This window comes from Mobula hypostoma, chromosome 22 (assembly GCF_963921235.1).
Source record: "Mobula hypostoma chromosome 22, sMobHyp1.1, whole genome shotgun sequence".
Lineage (NCBI taxonomy): Eukaryota > Metazoa > Chordata > Chondrichthyes > Myliobatiformes > Myliobatidae > Mobula > Mobula hypostoma.
In genome coordinates, this window is record NC_086118.1 from 51675055 (window position 1) to 51699017 (window position 23963).

A 23963-nucleotide genomic window follows, 5' to 3' on the forward strand; every position below is an offset into this window, starting at 1 on the left:
GCACATCCTCAGATTATGTCGGGTGTTAGAGGGAGAATGGTAAAACTCCACACATTCAGCACCTCGGGTCGGGATTGCACCCGAAAGTCATCGGTCATTCAGCCCATCGAGTCCGCTCGGCCATTCCAGCAGAACCGGTTTTTCCCCCAACCCCATTCTCCAATCTTCTCCCCGTAACCCCTAACCCCCTTACCAACCTCTACCTTGATTGTACCCTGTGACTTGGCCTCCACAACCCCCTGTGGCAAAGACTTCCACAGATGCATCACCCTCTGAAGAAATTCCTCCTCGTCCCAGTTTTAAAGGGACATCCCTTTATCCCGAGGCTCCTCGGATCCTAGACTCTCCAACAAATGGAAACATCCTCTCCATGTCCACCCGATCCAGGCCTTTTGGTATCCAATACATTTCAATGAGATGCACCCCTCCTCCCAGCCTTCTGAACTCCATTGACAAAAGACATAGAATTAAACTATTCAGCCCATCGAGTCTGCTCAGAGACATCCAAAGCCCTCGGATACTGGTGCGGTGAGGTAACATCTCTACTTATCACCATTATGTGTTGTGCCATATGACATCAGCATTATGCACCATGTTGTATGACATCATCATCATGTGTCATGTTGTATGACATCATTATGTGCCGTGTTGTATGACATGGGCAATCACGGTCTTGACCTTGATTGTTCTTGGCAAATTTTTTCTACAGAAGTGGTTTGCCATTGCTTTCCTCTGGTCAACATCTTGACAAGATGGGTGACGCCAGCCATTATCAATACAGTACTCTTCAGGGATTGTCTGCCTGGCGTCAGTGGTCGCATAACCAGCCCCTGCGATATGCACGAGCTACTTGTACGACCACCCACCCCCTGACCCCGATCGGGGAGGGGGGGGTGGTGGAGGGGCTAAGCAGGTGCCACACCTCGCCTGAGGGTGACCTGCAGGCTAGCGGATGGAAGGAGCACCTTACCCCTCATTTGGTAGAGAACTATCTCCACCCCGCCACTCTACCAGCTGTTGCATAGTGCTGCCCAGTCACTGCACACTTCCTTCTCCTGGAATCTTGCTGTGCACAACCTAGTAGGCATGTCTCCCTCAGAGATCAGGCTCCCCCCCCCCCATGTTAAAGGTTTAATACAAATACAGTCTCACTGTTTAAATGTTGTAACTTTAAAAACATGCACTCTTTGCAGGTTTATACGTGCAAGCTGGCTTGTTCATTGAAGAAGTTATCTTCCACACACAGGGAGTGCTTTATCTGACTGTGTCTGGCAGCAGCTGAGTCCTCTGTATTGTCGGCGTGGCTGTCTGTGTTTGATAAGGTGCCGTTGCTCCCTCTGTCTGTGGTAATTTAGTACAGCTCCTTCCCATCGCAGCCCGGCTGAGGGCTGCTCTTTCTCCGGGTGGGCACCTCCAATCCCGGGAGCTGTGTGCGCGCACAGCAAGGCTGCCCGGAACAGATCGCAGCATGGAGTTCGGGGTGGGGGGGCCTGTCAGAAGGCCAACTCCGGCCAGCCCAGGCCGCAGAAGAGGGCGTGCCTCTCCTGGAGGGATCCGGCGAGTTAGCAGGCAGGTGGAGCAAAAGGCTGGGTTCAGATTCATTTACTCATAACCCTTACAGTGAAGCACACAGCGAAATGCGTGACTTGTGTTAACAACCAGCACAACCGAAGGATGTGGTAGGGGCAGCGTGCAGGCGTTGCCACAGATTCTGCAGCCACACGGCCTCCTTACCAAGTTCAGCAGAATAACATAAGCAGCAGCTGCGGCAAAACAGGCCCCTCTCCCATCCACTCATACAGACAGGCCTTCCAACCACAGGGCAGGCTGCCTCTGGGCCTCTGAGAGTGCCTGGCCCACAACTGCAACTCACAGATCCCTGACCTCAGGACGGGCCGACTCGGGGGGGCCTCGGGCCTACGCCTCCAACACTCGCCAGCTTCGGTCTTTGACCCTGAAGTTTCAGCCTCCAGACCTTGCCGACCTCTGGATACTGACCCTAGGCCTTGCTGATCATGGGATTTTGACCTCCGGGCCTTGCATGGACCTCCGACCCCAGGACTCGCTGACCTGGGAGGAGAGAAGGACACCGCCCATTGTGCCTCCTGCCCGCACGGACTACTGACCCCGGCCTTGCTGACCCTGGGGTGGGGGTCATCCTCAGGGCCCGCTGACCTCTGTCACTGACCACAGGTCCAGTGGCCTTTATTGCAAGAGGGTTGCGGTTTACAAAATAGGGAAATGTTTACAGCTGGGGGACTGCGTACAGTTTTGTTCCCTTTATTTAAGAAAGTATTCAGTGGCCTCTGAGGTAGAAGAGACTCTCTCAATTCCTGGCACGAGCTGGTCATCCAGTCGCGAGCAGCTGAAAAGATTAGATCGATGTTCCTCCGAGTTTAGAAGAATGAGGGAGCGATATTATTGAAACATTACGACCTTCAGAAAGCACCTGACAGAGTAGATGTGGATACGCTTCCAGAGGTGGGAGAACTTTGAACAACAGAACAGAGTTATAAAGGCGAGGGGGTGTTTACTTAACATTGAGATGCTTGGGAAAAAAATTTTTGCACAGGATGACCCCTGTTTTAAACAAACCCAATAGCTCGGCCTCCAAGCCCCCTGTGGCAGAAAATTCCACAGATTCACCACCCTCTGGATAAAGAAATTTCTCCTTATCTCTGTTCTAAAAGGACATCCTTCTACTCTGAGGCTGTGCCCTCTGGTCTTAGACTCTCCCACGACCGGAAACGTCCTCTGCACGTCCACTCTATCTAGGCCTTTCAGTATTCGACAGATTTCAATGCAATCTTCCCCTCGTTCCTCTAAACTCCACCAAGTACAGACCCAGAGTCCTCAAGTGCTCTTCATATGTTAACCATTTCATTCCTAGAGTCAAATCAGATGGACAACCGCGCCATTGTGCACAGCCTTCACAGCTGGTTGTACAGGGGCCTGCACTGAGGGTCCAGCTTGTAGGAGCCCTGGTCTTCCAGCACGCCTTCGGGAGCGCACACCCAGGGGTCGTCAGTCAGCCACTGCCACTTTTTCAGCTGCCCCCTCATGTCCTCCAGCACCTTCTGATACTGGGGGTCAGAGGCGAGGTTGTGGGTCTCGACCGGGTCCGCCTGCAGGTCGAAGAGTTCCCACTGCTCTCGGTAGTAGTACTGGTGCAGGGACTTCTTCCAGTGGACCGGCAGGCCGGAGGTGGTGCGGTTCAGCAGGTCCTGGAAGGTGGGAGAGAGGTAGAAGTCCTGGTCGATGGGGAAAGGCATCTTGAAGTGAAGGTTGTGGACCAGGCGGAACTGGAGGTGCTGAAGAGCCCTCATGGGGTAATACATGGTGACCTCGTGGTGACTCTGACTGGCGTAGGCCGTTTGCCAGGGCTGCTCGGAGCTCAGGGCCGGAAGAATGGACTTGCCGGTTAGATGTACCGTCTTCTTCCCGAAGATACTGTAGGCGGGATAAGGGACAGACAACCAGTCCAGGATAGTCGGAGTTATATCTGCAGAAGCAATGATCAAGACGATTTAATTTTTTAATTACGAGATACAGAACGTTAACGGGCCCTTCTGGCCTACAAGCTCATGCTGCTCAATTCCACCAACGTGACCAATTAACCTGCTGACCGGTACGTCGTTGGAAAGTGCGAGGAAATCAGGGCGCCCGGGGGGGGTAAACCCACGCGGTCAAGGGGAGAACGCACAAACTCCCTACGGGGGACGGTGCGATTCCAACCCGGGTTGCGGTCGCCCGTACTGTGAAGCATTGTGCTAAACACTACGCGGCCGTGCCGCCTCACAGTAGCGCAATGGCACATCGTACACGTTACCAATTAATCTACCAGCCCGTCCGTCTTTGGAAAGTGGGAGGAAATCAGAGCACCCGGGGGAAAGCCCAGTCACGGTGAGAATGTACAAACCCCTTACAGGCAGCACAGGAATCGAACCCCTGTGGCTGGTGTTATAAAGTGTTACACTAACTGCTACACTACCACGCCGCTAATATCTCTTTACTTATGACAAAACATCTGTGAATACGGTCCTCTGTAAAAATCTTAGGCACACGTATATAGCTCGGGTGCCTAAGACTTTTGCAGAGCACTGTAGTAATTTTACGTATCGCACTGTACTGCTGCAGCAAAAAAAAGCAAATTCAATGACATATATGAGTGATGATAAACCTGATTCTGATCTGGGTCTCTATTGTGGGCTGACAGTGGGAAGAGGGCAGGGAGAGGGGAATCATGGTTGGGAAAAAGGGGAAGGGAGCGGGAAGCACCGGAGAGACATTCTGTAAAGATCGATAAACCGATTGTTTGGACCTTGCCTGGTGTCTCAGGGCCGGATGTTTCTCCCAGCACCAGCACCCGTCTCACACCCTCCCACGGCACTCCACCCTCCCCATCCCCAACGCGCCTTGCTCCCGCCAGATTCACAAACTCGCTCTCCGCACCATGCTGACAAATGCAGTGTGTACAAGAGTCTAAGTCTAGTTACATGCTGTACATGCGCCTAACGCTGTTGCACAGGACCGTACATCTCCGTATAAACAACAGGAAAGACCTGGGTGCCTGGTCAAGGGTTGAGAAGAGGGACGGAGCTACGAGGAGACGTTGGAAAAACTTGTTTCCTCTGAGAGGGGACTGGACAGATGTTGATAAGGGTACGAGAGGTACAGATAGAGAAGCAGTCATGTTTTCTCCAGGATCAAAATATCTAATAATAGACAACATGCATTTAAGGTGGGGGAGGGGTGGGAGGGGGGAATAATTCAAAGAAATGTGTGGGCAGGAGTTTACTTTCTTTAAAAACAGTTTTGGAATGCACTGCCAGGGGCATAGTGGTGGTGAACGCTATAAGGGTGCAGTGGTGAACGCGCCAGGGGTGTGGTGGTGGTGAACGCGCCAGGGGTGTGGTGGTGAACGCGCCAGGGGTGTGGTGGTGGTGAATGCGCCAGGGGTGTGGTGGTGAACGCGCCAGGGGTGTGGTGGTGGTGAACGCGCCAGGGGTGTGGTGGTGAACGCGCCAGGGGTGTGGTGGTGGTGAACGCGCCAGGGGTGTGGTGGTGAACGCGCCGGGGGTGTGGTGGTGGTGAACGTGATAGGGGTGTTTTGATAGGCACACGAATATGGAGAGAATGATCATACGATATAGGAAAAAAATTAGGCCATTCAGCCCATCAAATCTGCTCCACCATTCCATCATGGCTGATTTATTATCCCTCTCAACCCCATTCTCCTGGTAATCTTTGACACCCTGACCTTATCAAGAAGTGTTCAACCTCCACTTTAAACATACCCAATAACTTGGCCTCCGCAGCCACCTGTGGCAAGAATTCCATGGTCTCACTACCCTCTAGTAAAAGAAATTCCTCCTCACCTCTGTTCTAAATGAACATCTCTCTAGTCTGACATTGTAGCCTCTGGTCCTGGGCTCCCCTTCTGTAGGAAACATTCTCCCCACATCCACTCTATCTAGGCCTTTCAATATTCAATAGGTTTCAGTGAGATCCCCCCCCCCACACCATTCTCCTAAACTCCAGAGAGTACAGGCCCAGAGCCATCAAATGCTCCTCGGATATTAACCCTTTCAATCTCATGAACCTCCTCAGGAGCCTCTGAATGGAGGCATATGGACATTGGACACTGAGTAGGCAGAAACCATCAGGTTAGTTAGCCAGTTTTGCAGAATCAGGTGAACGATCACCGCCATATCTTATGAAATTTGTTGTTTTGCAGCAGCTGTACATTACAATACATAAAGTATACTACAAATTACAACAGCAGAAAATGAAATAATGCATAAGACAGCAAAATAGTGGGGTAGAGTTCATGAATGGAAACAGCGTTTTCCCCCAGGCCGTGAGAGTACTGAGCTCCCTCCCCCCACTCATACCTCATTCCCAATCAAACACCACTGGCAATAAAACATTCACTTTTTAACTTGTGCCGTAAATGCACCTTCTAACCTGTTAATTTATTTGTGGTGATATTACTTTATACGTTGTGTCAGAGTGAGAGTGAGAGAGAGAGCGCGCGCGCGCACGTGAGCGGGAGACAAAGCTATATGTACTGTGTTGTGCACCTTGGTCTGAAAGAACATTGTTTCAATTGATGGTGTACACGTGAACGATTGAATGACAATGAACTGAATTTGAACGTGAAAACTCTGGCGGGAGGAGAGAGAGCAGCGCACCGCGCGTGCGCAGCCCTCCGGTGAAAAATGTATCGTATCCGTTAAATAGAGGCCGTGGACAATTCTGATTTGATGGAGACGGACATGAAAGCACAGAGGAACATCTGGAGAAATTTTTGAAACGCTCGTTTGCTGCTGGCGTTACTGCGCAGTCGGGAATCTTTCGGAGGGTAGGCCTCAAAATCCCTGGCTTTGCCTGCTGTTGGTGACCGAGATCGAGGTCGAATCGTTCAGACAGAGATGGCGCTCACTGCTCGGTGTCAGAGAGCTGATCAGAGCTCGAAGTTTTCGGATGACTCAGAGTCGGACCATGGTCGGGCATGGCAGGGAGAGGTTTTCTTCCTTCTCCCATCTGCGTGAGATGTGGGACACTTGAGAGACTTTGAACTTTTACTGTGACCATGGCCTGTTCTTCATCAAGTTATGGGATTGTTGCACTGTTGTAACTATATGTTATAATTATGTGGTTTTGTCAGTTTTTTCAGTCTTGGTCTGTTCTGTGTTTTGTGATATCACACCGGAGGAAATATTGTATCATTTCTTAATGCATGCATTACTAAATGACAACAAAAGAGGACTGTGTGTCTTCATAATCTAAATCCAGCGGTGGAGGGGGAAGAAGAACTAGTTTAATTAGTTTGGCACAACACAGGGGTCCGACTGGCCTGTCACCAAGCTGTACTGTTCTGTTTTCTATGTAATAATAAATGAAAAGGAGGAACACCCTGCCCGTGGGGAAGGGGAGGTACATTGACGGGGACCGAGGCTTTAGGCCCTGTTATCCCGCTGCCCCGAGCCACCACGTACCCAGCAGGCTGACGAAGGACCGGCTGATCTGACCCCATCGCTCCGGGTGGTCCGGAGAGTGGACCAACATGGGCTCGGCAACTCCAGGCCGGTACAGGTTGGTCCTCCCATTGGGAAAGGGGATCCCATTGTCCGAACTGTAGATCACCAGCGTGTCCTCGGCGTGGCCAGCCCCTGACAGTTCCTCCAGCACCAGCCCAATTCCTGCGAAAAGGATGAGCGGATAGGTCAAAGTTCAAAGTAAGCTGATCATCGATGCAAGAGATGCTGCGGGGGCTAGAAAAACAGAGTGACACGCACAAAATGCTGGGGGAACTCAGCAGGTTGGGCAGCATCTATGCAGAGGAATAAACAATTGACACCCTTCATCAAGACTGGAAAGGAAAGGGGGGAACAGCCAGAATAAGAACGGGGCGATAGGTGAAGCCTGGTGAGGGGAGAAGGTGGGTGCGTGGGAGAGGGGTGATGAAGTAAGAAGCTGGGAGGTGATTGGTGGAAAAGGTAAAGGGTTGAAGAAGGAGGAATCTGATAGGAGAGGAGAGTGGACCATGGGAGAAAGGGAAGGAGGAGGCGAACCGGAGGGAAGTGTGGGCAGGTGAGGTGAGGAGGAGCAAGAAAGGAAATGGGAATTCATTTCCTTGCAGGCGTTTGCAAGAGAAAAGAAAAACAGTGGAATTTTATGAAAGGCATACAGAAACAAGATCAAGATTCGAGTTTATTTATGGTGTGTGCATTGAAACGTAGTGAAATGCATGGTTTGCGTTCACAACCAACACACTCGAGGATGTGCCAGGGGCAGCCCACAAGTGTGGCCACTCTCTCCGGCACCAACGTAGCAAGCAAGCCCACAGCGCTCGGCAGAACAACACAGAACACAAGAAGCAACAAAACTACAGCAGCAAAACCAGTCCTGTTCCCCCCCCCCCGACACACACACACACAGACCACACACACACATACACACCACACACACACCACATACACGTACACACACACACACACACACACATACACGTACACACACACACACACACACACACACACACACATACACACCACACACACACACACACACACACACACACACACAGACCACACACACACACACACACACACACACAGACCACACACACACACACACCACACACAGTAAGTCCTCTAACCCCAGGAAAGGCCGTCTTTCGGCTGGAATTGGACTTGCGCAAAGACTGACAAACAACTGAAGTACGAAAGAGGACAGACTGGGAACATGCGCCGGACAAGTCCCGGAAAGCGAGCCTGCAGGCTGCAGAGCCAGTCCAGAGCGGTGGTGGTTGGAGTCACCCGCGATGGTTTGGGAGCTTGAGGTCACTGACCTTGGTCGAGACGGCTGATGGTGGTATACTGCGCAGCCAGGTCAGCACGGGACGCTGGCGTGTCCGGCAGGAAGGGAGGCACCTGGGGAAGCAGGAACAGCAGGAGGGGGGTTAAAAATAAAGCCTCACTTCTGCGGTGGATTTACCTCTGCTCCAGGGTCCTGCCCTGTCCAGGCAGTGCACTGAGTGACCATACCCCCGTACCGCTCCCGCAGATTGCCACAGACAAATCCAAGTTCAGTAAACCAAACGTCCAGCAATTCCTAACACAGAGTGGCAGACAACAAGCGAGCTGACTCAGGATGGGAGGGTTGTCCTGGGACAGGACACTGAGCGCTCCATCAGTGAGAGGTGATCTCAAAGAAGCAGAGCACAGGGGCTCAACTGGGCAGATATATGGAAGATATTAAGATATAGGGGCAGAATTCGGCCATCGAGTCTGCTCTGCCGTTTTGTCATGGCTTATCCACTTCCCTCTCAGCCCCAATCTCCTGCCTTCTCCCCGTATCCCTTCAGGTCCTGACTAATCAAGAATCTGTCAACTTCTGGCTTCAATATACCCAATGACTAGGCCTCTACAGCCGCCTGTGGCAACAAATTCCACAGAGTCAGTTTCTGTTCTAATGGACATATCACTAACGAATCAACTCATCTCATTGCTACCACTGGGAAGGAGATACAGGAACCTGAAGGCACACACTCAGCGATTCAGGAACAGCTTCTTCCCCTCTGCCATCCCAATTCCTGAATGGGCATTGAACCCATCAACATTACCTCACTTTTTATATATCTGTTTTTGCACTAGTGTGGGCACGTGGCCAAGTGGTTAAGGCATTGGACTAGTGACCTGAAGGTCGTGAGTTCGAGCCCCAGCCGAGGGAACGTGTTGTGTCCTTGAGCAAGGCACTTAATCACACGACACTGGTGCCAAGCTGTATGGGTCCTAATGCCCTTCCCTTGGACAACATTGGTGTCATGGAGAGGGGAGACTTGCAGCATGGTCAACTGCTGGTCTTCCATACAATCTTGCCCAGGCCTGCGCCCTGGAGAGTGAAGACTTTCCAGGCGCAGATCCATGGTCTCGCAAGACTAACGGATGCCTTCTATAATTTTGCACTATTTTTAATTTTATCATTTAATATACATAATTGAATTTTTTTCCCTATATTGCATTGAACTGCTGCTGCTAAGTTAACAAATTTCATGATATATGCTGGTGATAATAAACCTGATTCTCATTCTGAGTCTGGGTCCTCTGGTCTTAGACTCCCTCAGCAGCGGAAACGTCTACTCTATCTAGGGCTTTCACCATTCAATAGGTTTCAACAAGAACCCCCCCCCCTACCCCGTTCAGCCCCAGAGCTGTCAAACACTCCTCATATACGGATGGTATCTCTCCTGCCTTGGGGGTGGGGGGGAGGGGGAACAGAACCAGGGATCACTGTCTCAAAATTCAAGAGGGGGGGGCTTTCAGGACAGAATTGGGCAGAACTTCATTCACCAGAGGCTTGGAATTATCTTCCCAGGAGGGGTTTGAACAGGTTCAGCTACTGCGTTCATTCAGGAGGGAGATCGATGGGTTTTTGGGTATTAAGGGACATGGGCTTGACGCACAGAAGCTGGAACTGGGTTACTAATCCCACAAGTGCCATGATACAGTGAAATGCCTGCCCTGCATCGTTATTTCTTTATTGAGTGAAACAATGCAGAACAGGCCATGAGCTGCTCTGCCCAACATCCTACTTAACCCTACCCTAACCACGGGACAATTTACAATGGCCAACTAACCTGCTAACCGGTACGTCTTTGGACTGTGGGAGGAAACCGGAGCACCCGGAGGAAACCCCCGTGCATCCTCCTTACAGACAGCGCCAGAACCAAACTCCAACATCCGCCACGGCCCAAGCTGCAACTGACCTGCATCAACGGCGACACCACCGCGGTCGAACCGTCACTCCGTGCATCGAGCTACAACCGGGTAAGTCAATAACGATGCCCCAAAGGTGGGCGGGCCTTGTTACTGAACGGCAGGCCAGGCGCGAGGGGCTGAATAGCCTCCCTGTGTTTCCACGTACTGTACGGGGGCAGCAGAGTAGTGTGGCGGCTAGCGTAATGCTTTTACAGCACCGGTGACCCGGGTTCAATTCCCAACGCCGTTTGTAAGCGGTTTGCACGCTCTCCCTGTGCTCGCTTGGGTTCCCCCCGACATTCCAAAGGATAATTGGCCACACGGGCAGCGTGGATTCATTGGGCCAGAAAGCCCCGTTTCATGCTAGATCTCTAAATGCATAAATAAAATCAGTAAATCCCATGTTCGTTAAAAAGATTACCTTGGATATCCTTCACTTGGGCGTTTCCCCTGATCTCCATCTCCTCACATCCTCACCACTGTAATTCCTGAATGAGCAACACCTTCCAGTCCTTGTCTGGACTGGGTCAATCCTCGTTCCTCCCCACCTTTCCCCCTTCGGGAACATCCATCCTCCCTTTCCACAACTCACCAAGGCTTGGACTTCCCACAGTTTCTTTGCTTCCTAACCCCTCAGGTTGTCAACCATTAGGTTCTTGAAATGACCCGCACATCCCTAATTCTACCTCAGCAATGTAGAACTACAGACCACCTCGAACACTAACACGGACTGGTCTCTAATTGTGCGTTTCATTTGCACCGATTTCTGGTGGTTTTACAGTTTTGTTTTGTTCTTCATTGTCTTAAATAATTTATGTATACTCAGTGGCCACTTTATTAGGTCCCTCCTGTATCTAATAAAGTGGCCACTGAGTGTATGTTTGTGGTTTTCTGCTGCTGTAACCCATCCACTTCAAGGTTTGACATGTTGTGCATTCAGAGATGCTCTTCTGCACACCACTGTTGTAACGTGTGGTTATTTGAGTTACTGTCACCTTCCTGTCAGCTTGAACCAGTCTGGCCATTCTCCTCTGACCTCTCTCATTAACAAGGCATTTTTGCCCACAGAACTATCACTCACTGGATGACTTTGTTTCTTGACCGTTCTCTGTAAACTCTACAGATTGTTGTGCGTGAAAATCCCAGGAGATAAGCAGCTTCTGAAATACTCAAACCACCCTGTCTGGCACCAACAATCATTCCCCTGTCAAAGTCACTTAGATCACATTTCTTCCCCCATTCTGATGCCTCATCTGATTAACAACTAAACCTCTTGACCGGGTCTGCATGCTCTTATGCACTGAGTTGCTGCAAGATGATTGGCTGCTTCTATACTTGCATTAACGAGGTGTACAGGTGCATCCAATAAAGTGGCCACCGAGTGTACATTTTATTTACAGTGTCCGCTCTGCGTGTCGTCTGTGAAGCTGCTGCTACCAGCTTTTTATTGTCCCTCACCGTACTTGTCCTCACAACAAACCCAACCGGACCAGCCTCAGAGACCCGAGAGACTGTCCACGTTCGAATCTGGAGCAGTAGGCAATCTGCCGGTGGAACTCAGCGGGTCGAGCAGCATCGTGAGGGGAAAGGAACTGTCAACGTTTATATTCAGAAAGGTGCTGGCAAAAGGCCAGTAACAACATGAAGGATCCCACCTACCCTGCTCATAGACTCCCATCAGGGAGGAGGCTACGTAGCATCCACAACAGGACCACTAGACCAGGAAACCTCAAGCAGTGAGGCTGATCAACACCTCCACCCACTAACCCACCCCTCGACACCCCCAATCACCACTACTTTATCATTTCCTGTCAGTCGCCGTATGTACAGACACTCCTGTGCCTAGTGTCACTTTATGGACACACAATCAATCTGTATATACTGTATAAGCTATCCTGTGTATTTACAATAATTGTGTTTTTGTATAATTATTGTGTTCTTTATCTTTTGTGGTTTTTTTGGGCTGCATCAGATCAGAAGTAACAGTTATTTCATTCGCCTTAACACTTGTACAGGAAATTACTTTAAACAATCTTGAATCTCTCTCTCTGTAACCTTTAATGAATTAAGTGTCTATCAATGCCTGCTATTAATACACCCAAGGGCTTGGCTTCTACAGTCGCCTGTGGCAATGAATTCCACAGATTCAACACCTTCTGGCTAAAGAAATTCCTCCTCATCTCCGTTCTAAATGGATATCCCTGTATTCTGAGGCTGTGTCCTCTGGTCTTCGACTCCCCCACCATAGAAAACGTCCCCTCCACACCTCCACTCTATCTAGGCCTTTCAACATTCAATAGGTTTCAATGAGATCTTGCCTTATTCTTTCAAACTCCTGATACGTTAAGCCGTTTCATTCCAAAAAATCATTCTCATAATCCCTGCTCTGGACCCTCTCCAATGCCAGCACATCCTTTTGTAGATATGGGGCCTAAAACTGCTCACGAAACTCTAAGTGTTGAGGCCTGCTCCACACCTCAACAGGAACTCGTTCTCACCCCCCCACAAACACCAGAGTCTAGATGAAGACAGAACACATTCCAGGGGCCTGGTCAGACGCGGCCTCCCTCACAGGCCTCCCCCTACTGGCATCTTTCATTTTGGGGGCTTTGGGGGCAGGAGATGCTGCTGAAACCCCGCTCTCCAGGTAAAGCACCAGACACAGTGTCCAGCTCACTTGGAATCCAAGTGGACACAATGATCTGGTGGGAATGTAGACGAGGGACTGTTGTGCTGTGCGGAAGGGCGTGGAGTAGGCAGGCGCGGATCCCAGCTCCTGCAAGGCCTCACAGGAGTGAGAGCAGAAGGTCACAGCAGGCGCGGCCTCTTACCTACCTTCACCTGCTCCGGAGTGTAATACTGTGGCTTCCAGTCCGGAATCCAGCCCATCCCGGGCTCCCCGTTCCCAAACTTCTCACAGAAGACCCCATACTGGGGGTGGGAATGTCCACACCGATGCGGATCATGGAAGGCCACGTACAGAAAGAATGGCCTGAGGTAAAAAAAAACACACGGGGAGGGGGGTATTTAAACAAAGTCCTGAGACGCAGGCCCAGGGAGGGAGACACCTCCACACCGAGACGCAGGCCCAGGGAGGGAGACACCCCCACACCGAGACGCAGGCCCAGGGAGGGAGACACACCCACACCGAGACGCAGGCCCAGGGAGGTGGACACCTCCCACACCGAGACGCAGGCCCAGGGAGGGAGACACCTCCACACCGAGACGCAGGTCCAGGGAGGGAGACACACCCCACACACCGAGACGCAGGCCCAGGGAGGGAGACACCCCGCCCCACACCGAGACGCAGGCCCAGGGAGGGAGACACCCCGCCCCACACCGAGACACAGGTCCAGGGAGGGAGAAACACCCCACACTGAGACGCAGGCCCAGGCAGCAGAGGGCGAATAGGCCCTGGGAGGGAGGGGGGGGGAGCACCCATTTTCGAAAGCACACACCCGAGGAAGAGTAAAATCTCTCACCAAGACAGTTCAAGACATATCGTTGGCTGACAGTCCCAGTTGTACACACGCCCCCCTCCCCAGTGAGCCAGAATACCCCCCCACACCGAAACACACGTCGGGATGCAGAGGAGATTAGTAGGAGGCCGCCGGGATTGGACAGCATGTCTTACGAGGACAGGCTGGGCGAGGGCTTTTCTCTTCAGAGAGCTGCCTTGATAGAAGTGTACAGGATGATGAGAGGCATCGGTCAGGTGGACAGAGAGACATTTTCCCCGAGCGGGCATTCAGGGGGTATAACCTTAAGGTGATTGGAGGAAAGTACAAGGGTGGATGTCAGAGGTAGTTTTTTTTTAAAAAACACAGAGTGTGGTGGGCACATGGAACGAGCTGGGGAGGTGGTAGAGGCAGATATATTAATTTACAAAGCACCTAGAGAGGCACAAGGATGATAGACAAAGTGTTACTCACCTTGGAGCGGGTTAAAGGGCTAGCACAGCATTATGGACCGAAGGGGCTGTGTTGCGTTGCACTGCTCAGTGCTCTGTCTCCCCCCGGGGGCGTACTGAGAGTGTGCCGCCCCCACCGTCAGTCGGACAAGCCCACCCGGTCTGGGGCCACTGCACCCACCTGCTGCCCGTGTCCCGCAGGAAGGTCCTGACCAGCAGTTTGATCCGGGTGATGTTCCGGCCCACCTGCAGGATGGAATGGTTCTCCTCGGTCTGCGCGTAGTCGAAGGGGTAGACGGACTCCGGCCCAATGTGCTTCTTCCCGATTATCCCTGAGCGAGCAAAGGGAACGTCAGGAAGTGCGTCGTCCCGGTGGAGAGGCAGCAACACCGCTGGGTGGGGGCTTGGAATTCGGAAGCCCCCACTCTGCATGGGAGAACTGGCATAGGAGGGGCAAACACGGTAACACGCAGAGCCTGGCCTCTGCAGCCCAACGTACAAGCCACAGTGCCTTGCATGTAGAACGTGTGTTCAGTATACTGCACGCGGCCTAGCATGCAAGCCAGAACGCGTTGTGTCAAGGATTATTCTTGAGTTATGACATTAGAGGTACCATAATTGGCCTCCTACCCTGCCTGTCTCCACCCCCCAGTGACCGTCCTCCTTCCCTTTCTCCCATGGTCCACTCTCCCTCTCCTATCAAATTCCTCCTTCTCCAGCCCTTTACCTTTCCCACCCACCTGGCTTCACCCATCACCTTCCAGCTCTCCTCCTTCCCCTCCCCACACCGTTTTATTCTGGAACCTTCCTGAAGGAGAGTCTCTGTCACAATGTCAATGGTTCATTCCTCTCCACGGACGCTGCCCGACCTGCTGAGTTCCTACTGTTTTTTTTGAGATACAGCATGGAATAAGCCCCTCCAGCCTTTCGAGGCGTGCCGCCCAGCAATTAACCTCGAATTAACCCTAGCCTAATCACAGGACAATTCACAACAACCAATTAACTTACCAACCAGTAGGGAGGAAACCGGAGCACCCGGAGGAAACCCACGCGGTCACAGGGAGAAGGTACAAACTCCTTACAGGCAGGGGTGGGAATCGAACCCGGGTTGCTGGTACCGTGAAGGGTTGTACTAACCGCTTGGCGACTGTGCTGCCCCAACATGGGGCAGATGCTGGAGATCCAGCGGAACAGAGCGCACGTGCTCTGGATTTCCAGCCCCTGCACAACCTCTTCAGCTTGTAACTACGGACGAACTAAAATGAGAACCAGTCTTCAGGGGTTAAAACCCGTTCACAAATTCTAAATGATACTTTGAGAGCATGACGTTCTACTGTTCCTGCTATCAGCAAATTGTTGAGGGTGTATCCCTGCTATTTAAAGGCACAGTGTAGGAGAGATCTGTTTTGGCACCTAACCTTCTGATAAATTAATTTTCAATCTCTCACTGCTACAGTTGGAAGTTCCCTCTTGCTTGAAAAGGGCAACAATTATAGTCATGCCCGGGAAGAGTAGTGTGAGCTGCCTTAATGCCTATTGTCCAGTATCAGTCACTTCGACAGTGATGAAGTGCTTTGAGAGGCTGGTCATGTTTAAAATCAACTCCTGCCCCAGCAAGGACCTGGAGCCACTGCACCTTGCCTCTCGTCACAATCGGTCTATGACGGATGCAATCCTCAATGGCTCTTCACACGGCCTTAGATCACCTGGACAATGCAAACACCTACGTCAGGATGCTGTTTACTGACTGTAGCTCAGAGTTTAACGCCATCACTCCTATAGTCCTGATCGAAAAGCTACAGAACCTGGGCCTCTGTACCTCCATCTGCAACTGGATCCCTGGTTTCCTAACTAGAAGTCCACAATCAGTGCGGATTGGCGATAACATCTCCTCCTCGCTGACAATCAACACTGGCGCACCTCAGGGGTGTGTGCTTAGCCCACTGCTCTACTCTCTATGTACCCATGACTGTGTGGCCAGGCACAGCTCAAATACCATCAATAAATTTGCTGATGATACAAACATTATTGGCAGAATCTCAGATGGTCGTACAGGAGTGAGATACACCAGCTAGTGGAGTGGTGTCACAGCCACAACCATGCACTCCACATCAGCCAGACCAAAGAGCTGATTGTGGATTTCAGGAAGGGTAAAAAGAGGGGACACGAACCAATCCTTATAGAGGGATCAGAAGTGGAGAGAGTGTATAATTTCAAGATCCTGATTGTCAGAATCTCTGAGGATCTAACCTGGTCCCAACATATCGATGCAGTTATAAAGAAGACAGCGGCTATATTCCATTAGCAGTTTGATTTGTCACATAAAAGACTGAAAGACTTCTCTAGGTGTACCATGGAGAGCTTTCTGACGGGCTGCATCATTGACTCGTATGTGGGGGTGGGGACGGGGAGGCTACTCCACAGGACTGAAAGAAGCTGCAGAAAGTTGTAGAATTCATCACAGAAACATGGAAAACCTACAGCACAATACAGGCCCTTTGGCCCTCAAAGCTGTGCTGAACATGTCCCTACCTTAGAACTACTCAGGCTTTACCCATAGACCTCTGTTTTTCTAACTCCTTGTGGCCATCCAGGAGTCTCTTAAAAGACCCTATCATATCCGCTGCCGGCAGCCCACTCCACACACTCACCTCTCTGCGTAAAAAACTTACCCCGACATCTCCTCTGTACCTACTTCAAAGCAACTTAAAACTATGCCCTCTCATGCTAGCAATTTCAGCCCTGGGGAAAAGCCTCTGACTATCCACACGATCAATGCCTCTCATTATCTTGTACACCTCTATCAAACCATCTCTCATCCTCCATCGCTCCAAGGAGAAAAGGCTGAGTTCACGCTACCTATTCTCATAAGGCATGCTCCCCAATCCAGGCAACATCCTTGTAAATCTCCTCTGCACCCTTTCTATGGCTTCCACATCCTTCCTGTAGTGAGGCGACCAGAACTGAGCACAGTACTCCAAGTTGGGTCTGACCAGAGTCCTAAATGGCTGCAATATTACCTCTTGGCTCTTAAACTCAATCCCATGACTGATGAAGGCCAATGCACCATATGCTTTCTTAACCACAGAGTCAACCTGCACAGCAGCTTTGAGTGTCCTATGGACCTGGACCCCAAGATCCCTCTGATCCTCCACATTGCCAAGAGTCTTACCATTAATACAATATTCCGACATCATATTTGACCAACAAATCGGGTACTAGCCTCCGTAGTGTCCAAGACATCTTCAAGGAGCGGTGCCTCAGGAAGGTGGCATCCATTATCAAGGACCCCCACCACCCAGGACATGCCCTCTTCTCAATTTTACTGTCAGGTAGGAGGTACAGAAGCCTGAAGGCACACACTCAGCGATTCAGGAACAGCTTCTTCCCCTCTGCCACGCGATTCCTAAATGGGCATTGTACCCATGAGCACTACACTGTGTTTATTATTTCTGTTTTTGCACTGTTTTTAATTTAACTAATTAACATACATATAATCACTGTAATGTACTTACTTATTTCTATATTTATTATGTATTTCATTGTACTGCTGCCGCAAAGTTAACTAATTTCACAACATGTGCCAGTGATATTAAACCTGACTCTAATTCTAACTGCATATTTAGGAAGCTATTGCTCAACATGCTTACAAAGAAAAGGGCTGTATTTTGGGTGTCTGGTTTTTGGAACAGACACTGATATAGAATAGTCAAAGAGATTCTGTTAGTTGGGATGTGGCTCCATTAATTTTCGATAAATTTATCTGACAATACTCACATTGTTAAAGTAGGTGATTATAACGATTGAAACTGTAGTTCTTTATTGTTTTCTTTGTGTTGATGAAGTATAGAGCATCCTGTCAAGAGAGCAAGATCCTGTTGGGAATCTCCTGGACTCGCTCTCTTTTGGAGGTTTGCCGCGCAAGTAAAGACTTTCATATATCCCCGGTTACAAGTTCCACGTGGTTCAGTTATCAGTCACAACACTGCGTACAGATAGAAGATGGCCAGGAGCCCAACGCAAGCAGAAACGCACACCCACCCGAGCGTGTTGCACGCACAGTAGCCGGTAGGTGACACACAGCACAGCACACTGGGTGCCACAGTCAATGTGAAGCTACTACAGCTCGGGCCATTCCGCAGTTCCAATTCCACTCGTCGTTCCGTAAGGAGTCTCTGTACGTCCTTCCCATGGAGCACGTGGGTTTTCCCCGGGTGCTCTGGTTTCCTCCCACAGCCCAAACACGTACTGGGTAGGTTAATGGACGGAGGAGATGATGGCAACGCGACACAGCTCGCAGCGGCCACTCCGGTGGTGATGTCTGTTATTTGTCAAGTAGAGTGCCATGCACAATCCTGATTTGATGGAGACGGACGTGAGAGCACAGAGGAACATCTGGTGAAACTTCTGAAATGCCTGCTTTGCTGCTGCTCCTACTGTGTGGTCCAGAACTCCAGAGGAGAAGGCCCGGAGTCCTTGGCTTTGCTTGTTGCTCGGCGACCAGGGTGGGGTCGAAGCGCTCAGCAGAGGATGGTGCTCGGAGGGGCTGGTCGGAGGCTCGAAGTTTTCGGACGGACTCAGAGTCCCCTGTGGTCGGGTGTTTCCAATGGTGCTACACTTGGAGCTTCCTGGCAGGGAGGGTTTCTCCCTTCTATAGTCATAGTCATACTCTATTCATCCCGGGGGAAATTGCGTGAGATGTTGGGGCTATTGGGACTTCCAGACTTTTTTTTACCATGTCCATGGTCTGCTCTTTATCAAATTATGGTATTGTTTTGCACTGTTGTAACTATATGTTATAATTAAAGCAACACACATAAAAGTTGCTGGTGAATGCAGCAGGAAAGGCAGCATCTCTAGGAAGAGGTACAGTCAACGTTTCAGGCCGAGACCTTTCGTCAGAACCCTTCGTTATAATTATGTGGTTTTGTCAGTTTTAGTCTTGGTTTGTCCTGTGTTTTCTTGTGATATCATTCTGAAGGAACATTGTATCACTTTTTAATGCATGCATTTCCGAATGACAATAAATGACGACTGAGTGTCCTCATAATCTAAAAAAAAATTGATCATTGTAAATTGGGCCACGGGTGTAATTGGGCGGCGCGGGGTCATTGGGTCAAAGGGGACTGCTACAGCATGGTCTCCCCAAGTAAAAATAGATAACGTTCAAGACCCTCACCGGTTCTGATCCCAGCCTGACTGAGCAGCATTGGTAAACTCCGGACACCATCGAAGGAATTGAAGTGGTGAACGCCTTGGTGCAGTCCATACATTCCATTCTGATGCTACCAAAGTTCAAAGTAACTTTTATTATCAGAGTACAGTCCGTCACCACATACAACCCCGGAGATTCTCTTCCTGCAGACATACTTAACAGATCTATAGAACAGTAACTGTAAACAGGATCAATGAACAACAAGCTGTGCAAATGCAGCTATAAATAAATAGCAATAAATAACGAGCATGAAATAACAAGATAAAAAAAGTCCTTAAATGAGTCTTTTGCTCAAGAGCCTGATGGTTGAAGTGTAGTAATTGTTCTTGAACCTGGTGGTGTGAGTCCTGGGGCATTTATCCCTCAATGGCAGCAGTGAAAAAGGAGCATGGCCTGAGTGGTGAGGATCTTTGACAATGGATACTGCTTTCCTATGGCAGCATTTCATGTAGTTGTGCTCAATGGTTGGGAGGGCTTCACCCGTGATGTACTGGGCCGAATCCACTACCTTTTGTAGGATTCTCTGCTCAAAGGCACTGGCGTCCCCACGCCCAGCCCCACTGGCGTTCCCACAACCGACCCCCACTGGCGTTCCCACACCCGGCCACATTGAAGTTCCCAGTTTCCCACGCCAGGCCCCACTGGCGTTCACATGTCCGGCCCCACTGGTGCCCCCACACCTGCCCCCCACTGGCGCCCCCACACCTGCCCCCCACTGGCGTTCCCACACTCGGCCCCCACTGGCGCTCCCAGTTTCCCACGTCCTGCCCCACTGGCATTCCCATGCCTGGCTCCATTGGCGTTCCCACGCCCGGCCCCACTGGCACTCAACCGCTCAGCAACTTTCCACCACACACCTATATAGAAGTTTGCCAGAGTTTGTGACAATATACTGCATCTCAGCAGACTCCTGAGGAAGTTGAGGTGCGACTGAGCGCTGAGTACAGGAAGTACTGAGCACAAAACAAACATTCAGATCCCTGCAGTGTTATCTCTTCGTCCCCGTCACATGGGTCTGCGTGAGCACCGACCCACCCACAACCCACCACAAGGGCCTGTGCAATGCTCTGTGACCTGAGCTTGTGTGCGCGAGCGTGTCCCCTTCACACCGGCCTGCGTGCACGCGAGGCACTCCCCCCATCACGGGATCTTGTGTACGCTTGAGACCCCCAGCCCACCTTTCCGCCCCGCGTGTTAGCGTACCTGCGGCAGCCCGGTGAGAATGGCAGAGCGGCTGGGCGAGCAGCTGCTGACGGACGAGAAGGCGTTGTTGAAGATGACGCTGCGTTCTGCCAGCCGGTTCAGGTTGGGCGTCCTGATGGCCGTGTTGTTGTACACCTCGCTCTCGAACCCGGCGTCGTCAGCTGTGGGAATGTGGGAATGACTGTATTAAATACTGAGCTATGGTCAATGAACAGCATCCTAACATAGGCATTTGTGTTGACCAGGTGGTCTAAAGCCGTGTGGAGAGCTATTGACGTTGCGTCTGTCATTGACCTAGTGTGACGATAGGCAAATTGCAATGGGTCCAGGTCCTTGCTGAGGCTGGAGTTCAGTCCAGTCATGACCAACCTCTCAAAGCATTTCATCACTGTCGATGTGAGTGCTATAGTCGTTAAGGCAGCTCACATTATTCTTCTTAGGCACTGGTATAATTGTTGCCTTTTTGAAGCAAGTGGGAACTTTCATCCATAGCAGTGAGAGGGTGAAAATGTCCTTGAATACTCCCGCTAGTTGGTTGGCACAGGTTTTCAGTGTACTCCATCGGGACCTCCTGCCTTGTGAGGGTTCACTCTCTTTAAAGACAGTCTAACATCGGCCTCTGAGACAGAGATCACAGGGTCATCAGGGATCTTCACAGCTGTAGTTATATTCTCCCTCTCAAAGAGGGCATAGAAGGCATTGAGTTTATCTGGTAGTGAGGCATCACTGCCATTCATGCTATTGGGTTTCGCTTTGTAGGAAGTAATGTCTTGCAGACCCTGCCAGAGTTGCGGTGCACCCACCTCATAAAAACTCCCCTCACCTTGCCGACCTTGATTTTGTTAGTGTTTCCCAGTGCACGTGTCCGATGCCAGTCAGAAAATGTTCGGCAACAGTCTCCTGCCCCGGTGAAGTGGCAGAATGTCCCAAATGCACAAAGGGAATCCTGGCAACTTTCTCCATGAGTTTTTGTTCGTTAAGATTTGCCCCAAATAACCAGCTGCCCTCATTAACCAGACTCCATTGTAATACGCGGATCTGCGAGATCTCAGTGGTGAAGCTGGGGGAAGATGACGACACATCACAATTGTGAAAGGGATCGACAAGATGGAGGCAGGAAAGTTGTTTCCACTGGTAGGTGAGACTAGAACTAGGGGACACAGCCCCAAGATTCGGGGGAGTAGATTTAGGACAGAGACTGCTCTTCCCAGAGTGGTGAATCTGTGGAATTCTCTGCCGGATGAAGCAGTGGAAGCTGCCTCAGTAAGTATATTTAAGACAAGATTGGATAGATTTTTGCAGAGTAGGGGAATTAAGGGTTATGGGGAAAAGGCAGGTAGGTGGAGATGAGTCCATGGTCAGATCAGCCATGATCTTATTGAATGTCGGAGCAGGCTCGACGGGCCAGATGGCCGACTCCTGCTCCTATTTCTTATGTTCTTACAACGGCAGTGAAGTCGTAGTCCCAGTCATCTGTCATTCCGATCTGTCAAGGCCCGTGTGGTGGCTGACCACACACACGCTCCCCACGTTTAACAAAGTCACGCACAGGCGTTCTCCATCCACAATCCACAGCCCCTGAGAACATCACACTTGACTAGAGTAATCACACTTCTAGGTCTCCAGAAGGCAACTGGCAAAGGGTCACCTCACTCTAACACCACCCCGCTGGTTTGTGTCTTTCAGGGTCGAACGGAGGCAGAATCTTTTGTGGCTGCTGTACTTTATGCTCCCAGTTTCCTCAGGTCAGCCAGTTAATCTAGGCTTGTGGTCTCCATGTCATCGTTGCCCTCCCAGAAACATTTCCTTCCTGGTGCTCATCTTCACTTGCCCCATTATTTGCCCACCCTGGCAGCTTGTTGCCTGCTCCACTGTTTCTGTGGAATGAGCTGGGCACGCTACGTTGGTGGCAGATGCATGGCATCACTTGCGGGCTTCCCCCCAGTGTAATTTCTGGGCCGCGTTGGTCATTGGCACAAACGACACATCTCACGCCTTGCTGTAGACGTGACAAGTAAATCTGTATCTGTTATTGAGGCCTCCGTCGGTCAGGGTCGACCATGGATGTTGTGTCCTACCTGTCTGGATACACAAGCCTGGGCAGTACGATATGGAGGGCAAGATGTTGCCCCGTGTAGCAAGCTCCCCCTCTCCTCACATCTGATGAACCCAAAGGAACGGCAGAGACCGATGCAGTTTGGCGCCAGGGGTGTCGCAGGAGTTGCCAGTCAGTGCCAAACTCAACGTTGGACTCCTCCGGATTTTTCCCTTGGGGTTTACTCCTGAAGCCTTCCCCATGAGTGCGTAGAGCCGCAAGGCAGCGGAGGTTTGAAATCAGAGTTTTCCTTCTCCTAGATGAGCTGCCAACCACGGCTGACGAGCTGCATCTGCCTAAAGCAACTGGTTTTAAGATGCCAGTCGCCCGCCTTTGGCCCTTCTCCTGTCAGTAGAAACAGTTCCACTGGGCTTAGTAGCTAAGCCACACGTGAAGGCCAGCAGCTGGACTGGGTTGTCAGAGGCTATTTGAGGTGCACACCATTGGGAGTATTTAATAGGTAGTGGGAGCTTGTCCCCATTAGCACCCTGGCCGTATCTGTTAACCGTGGCTGTTAAAGGCGCAGAAGTGCCCGGTGGTAACCATCAAGACAGAGTCTAACTACCTGCCCTTGGCTTGCAATGGCATTGGCACCACTGACCCCCTCAACACCGCCACTGTCGACATCCTGGGGTGGAACAGCATGAGATGGGACTCCTGCGGTGAACGACTCATCTCCTACACCCCAGATCCTTTCTGGCACCTCAGCTCAGCTCCCCAGTCCAGGGTCCCCTCTTGCAGTGAGTGAGGGCAGCTCCAACACCATCCAGAAGAAAGCGGAGCTTTGATTGGCACCCATCAACCGCTCTAAACTTTCGTCCCCTTCATCCCCAGAGAAGGCACGGTGCACCATTTTTATAATACACGGGGGAAGGGGCGGCACGGGATGGGGGTGTGGGTAAAGGTGTTGGGGGGGGAAGGTCAGTCAAAGAGGTGAGGAGATACAGGTGCTGCGGTCCTCACCTATGATGAGAAGCACATTCCTCCTCTTCTGCTGCGCCCTCGAACTACCGATCCCCACGAGCAGCCAGACCCAGAAGATGTCACCAAACGGCGACATCATTGTGAACCGGAGTTCTCGTAACTCTAATGATCAGCGTGCCTGCTCCTCGATCCGCTTGCAATCGGATGGACTGCGCACTAACCAGCCATGACCAATCTGCGAACTCACTGAACAAATTCAATCAAGTAATTAAACCCCAGCAGCGGCTCTTCCCAGAGCCCGCCGGCCTCCCGGAAGTGAACGCGATACATTGTTGGGAGTGGTCACATGAC

At 51.0% G+C, this 23963-nt stretch overlaps 1 protein-coding gene across 1 annotated transcript; it reads right to left on the reverse strand.

Moving 5' to 3' along the window:
* Nucleotides 1-1358: 1358 nt before the first annotated feature.
* On the reverse strand, nt 1359-23931 carry sgsh (N-sulfoglucosamine sulfohydrolase (sulfamidase)). The gene is made up of 8 exons (XM_063030563.1): nt 23652-23931; nt 20594-20754; nt 19355-19460; nt 14357-14507; nt 13101-13257; nt 8357-8438; nt 7002-7205; nt 1359-3502 (listed from the first exon to the last, which is right to left on the reverse strand). Exons 1-8 carry the CDS (start codon nt 23749-23751, stop codon nt 2931-2933), a joined length of 1533 nt encoding a protein of 510 aa, XP_062886633.1. The 5' UTR covers nt 23752-23931; the 3' UTR covers nt 1359-2930.
* Nucleotides 23932-23963: the final 32 nt, after the last annotated feature.

What these genes read in the sequence shown, in the direction of transcription:
- sgsh (XM_063030563.1), bottom strand. Translation starts at nt 23,751, where the DNA reads ATGATGTCGCCGTTTGGTGACATCTTCTGGGTCTGGCTGCTCGTGGGG. An exon ending in TCAGGCTGGGATCAGAACCG is followed by an intron (nt 14,508 to 19,354) that starts GTGAGGGTCTTG and finishes TTGCTCGCTCAG; the next exon opens with GGATAATCGGGAAGAAGCAC. An exon ending in GTCCTTCGTCAGCCTGCTGG is followed by an intron (nt 3,503 to 7,001) that starts GTACGTGGTGGC and finishes TTGCTTCTGCAG; the next exon opens with ATATAACTCCGACTATCCTG.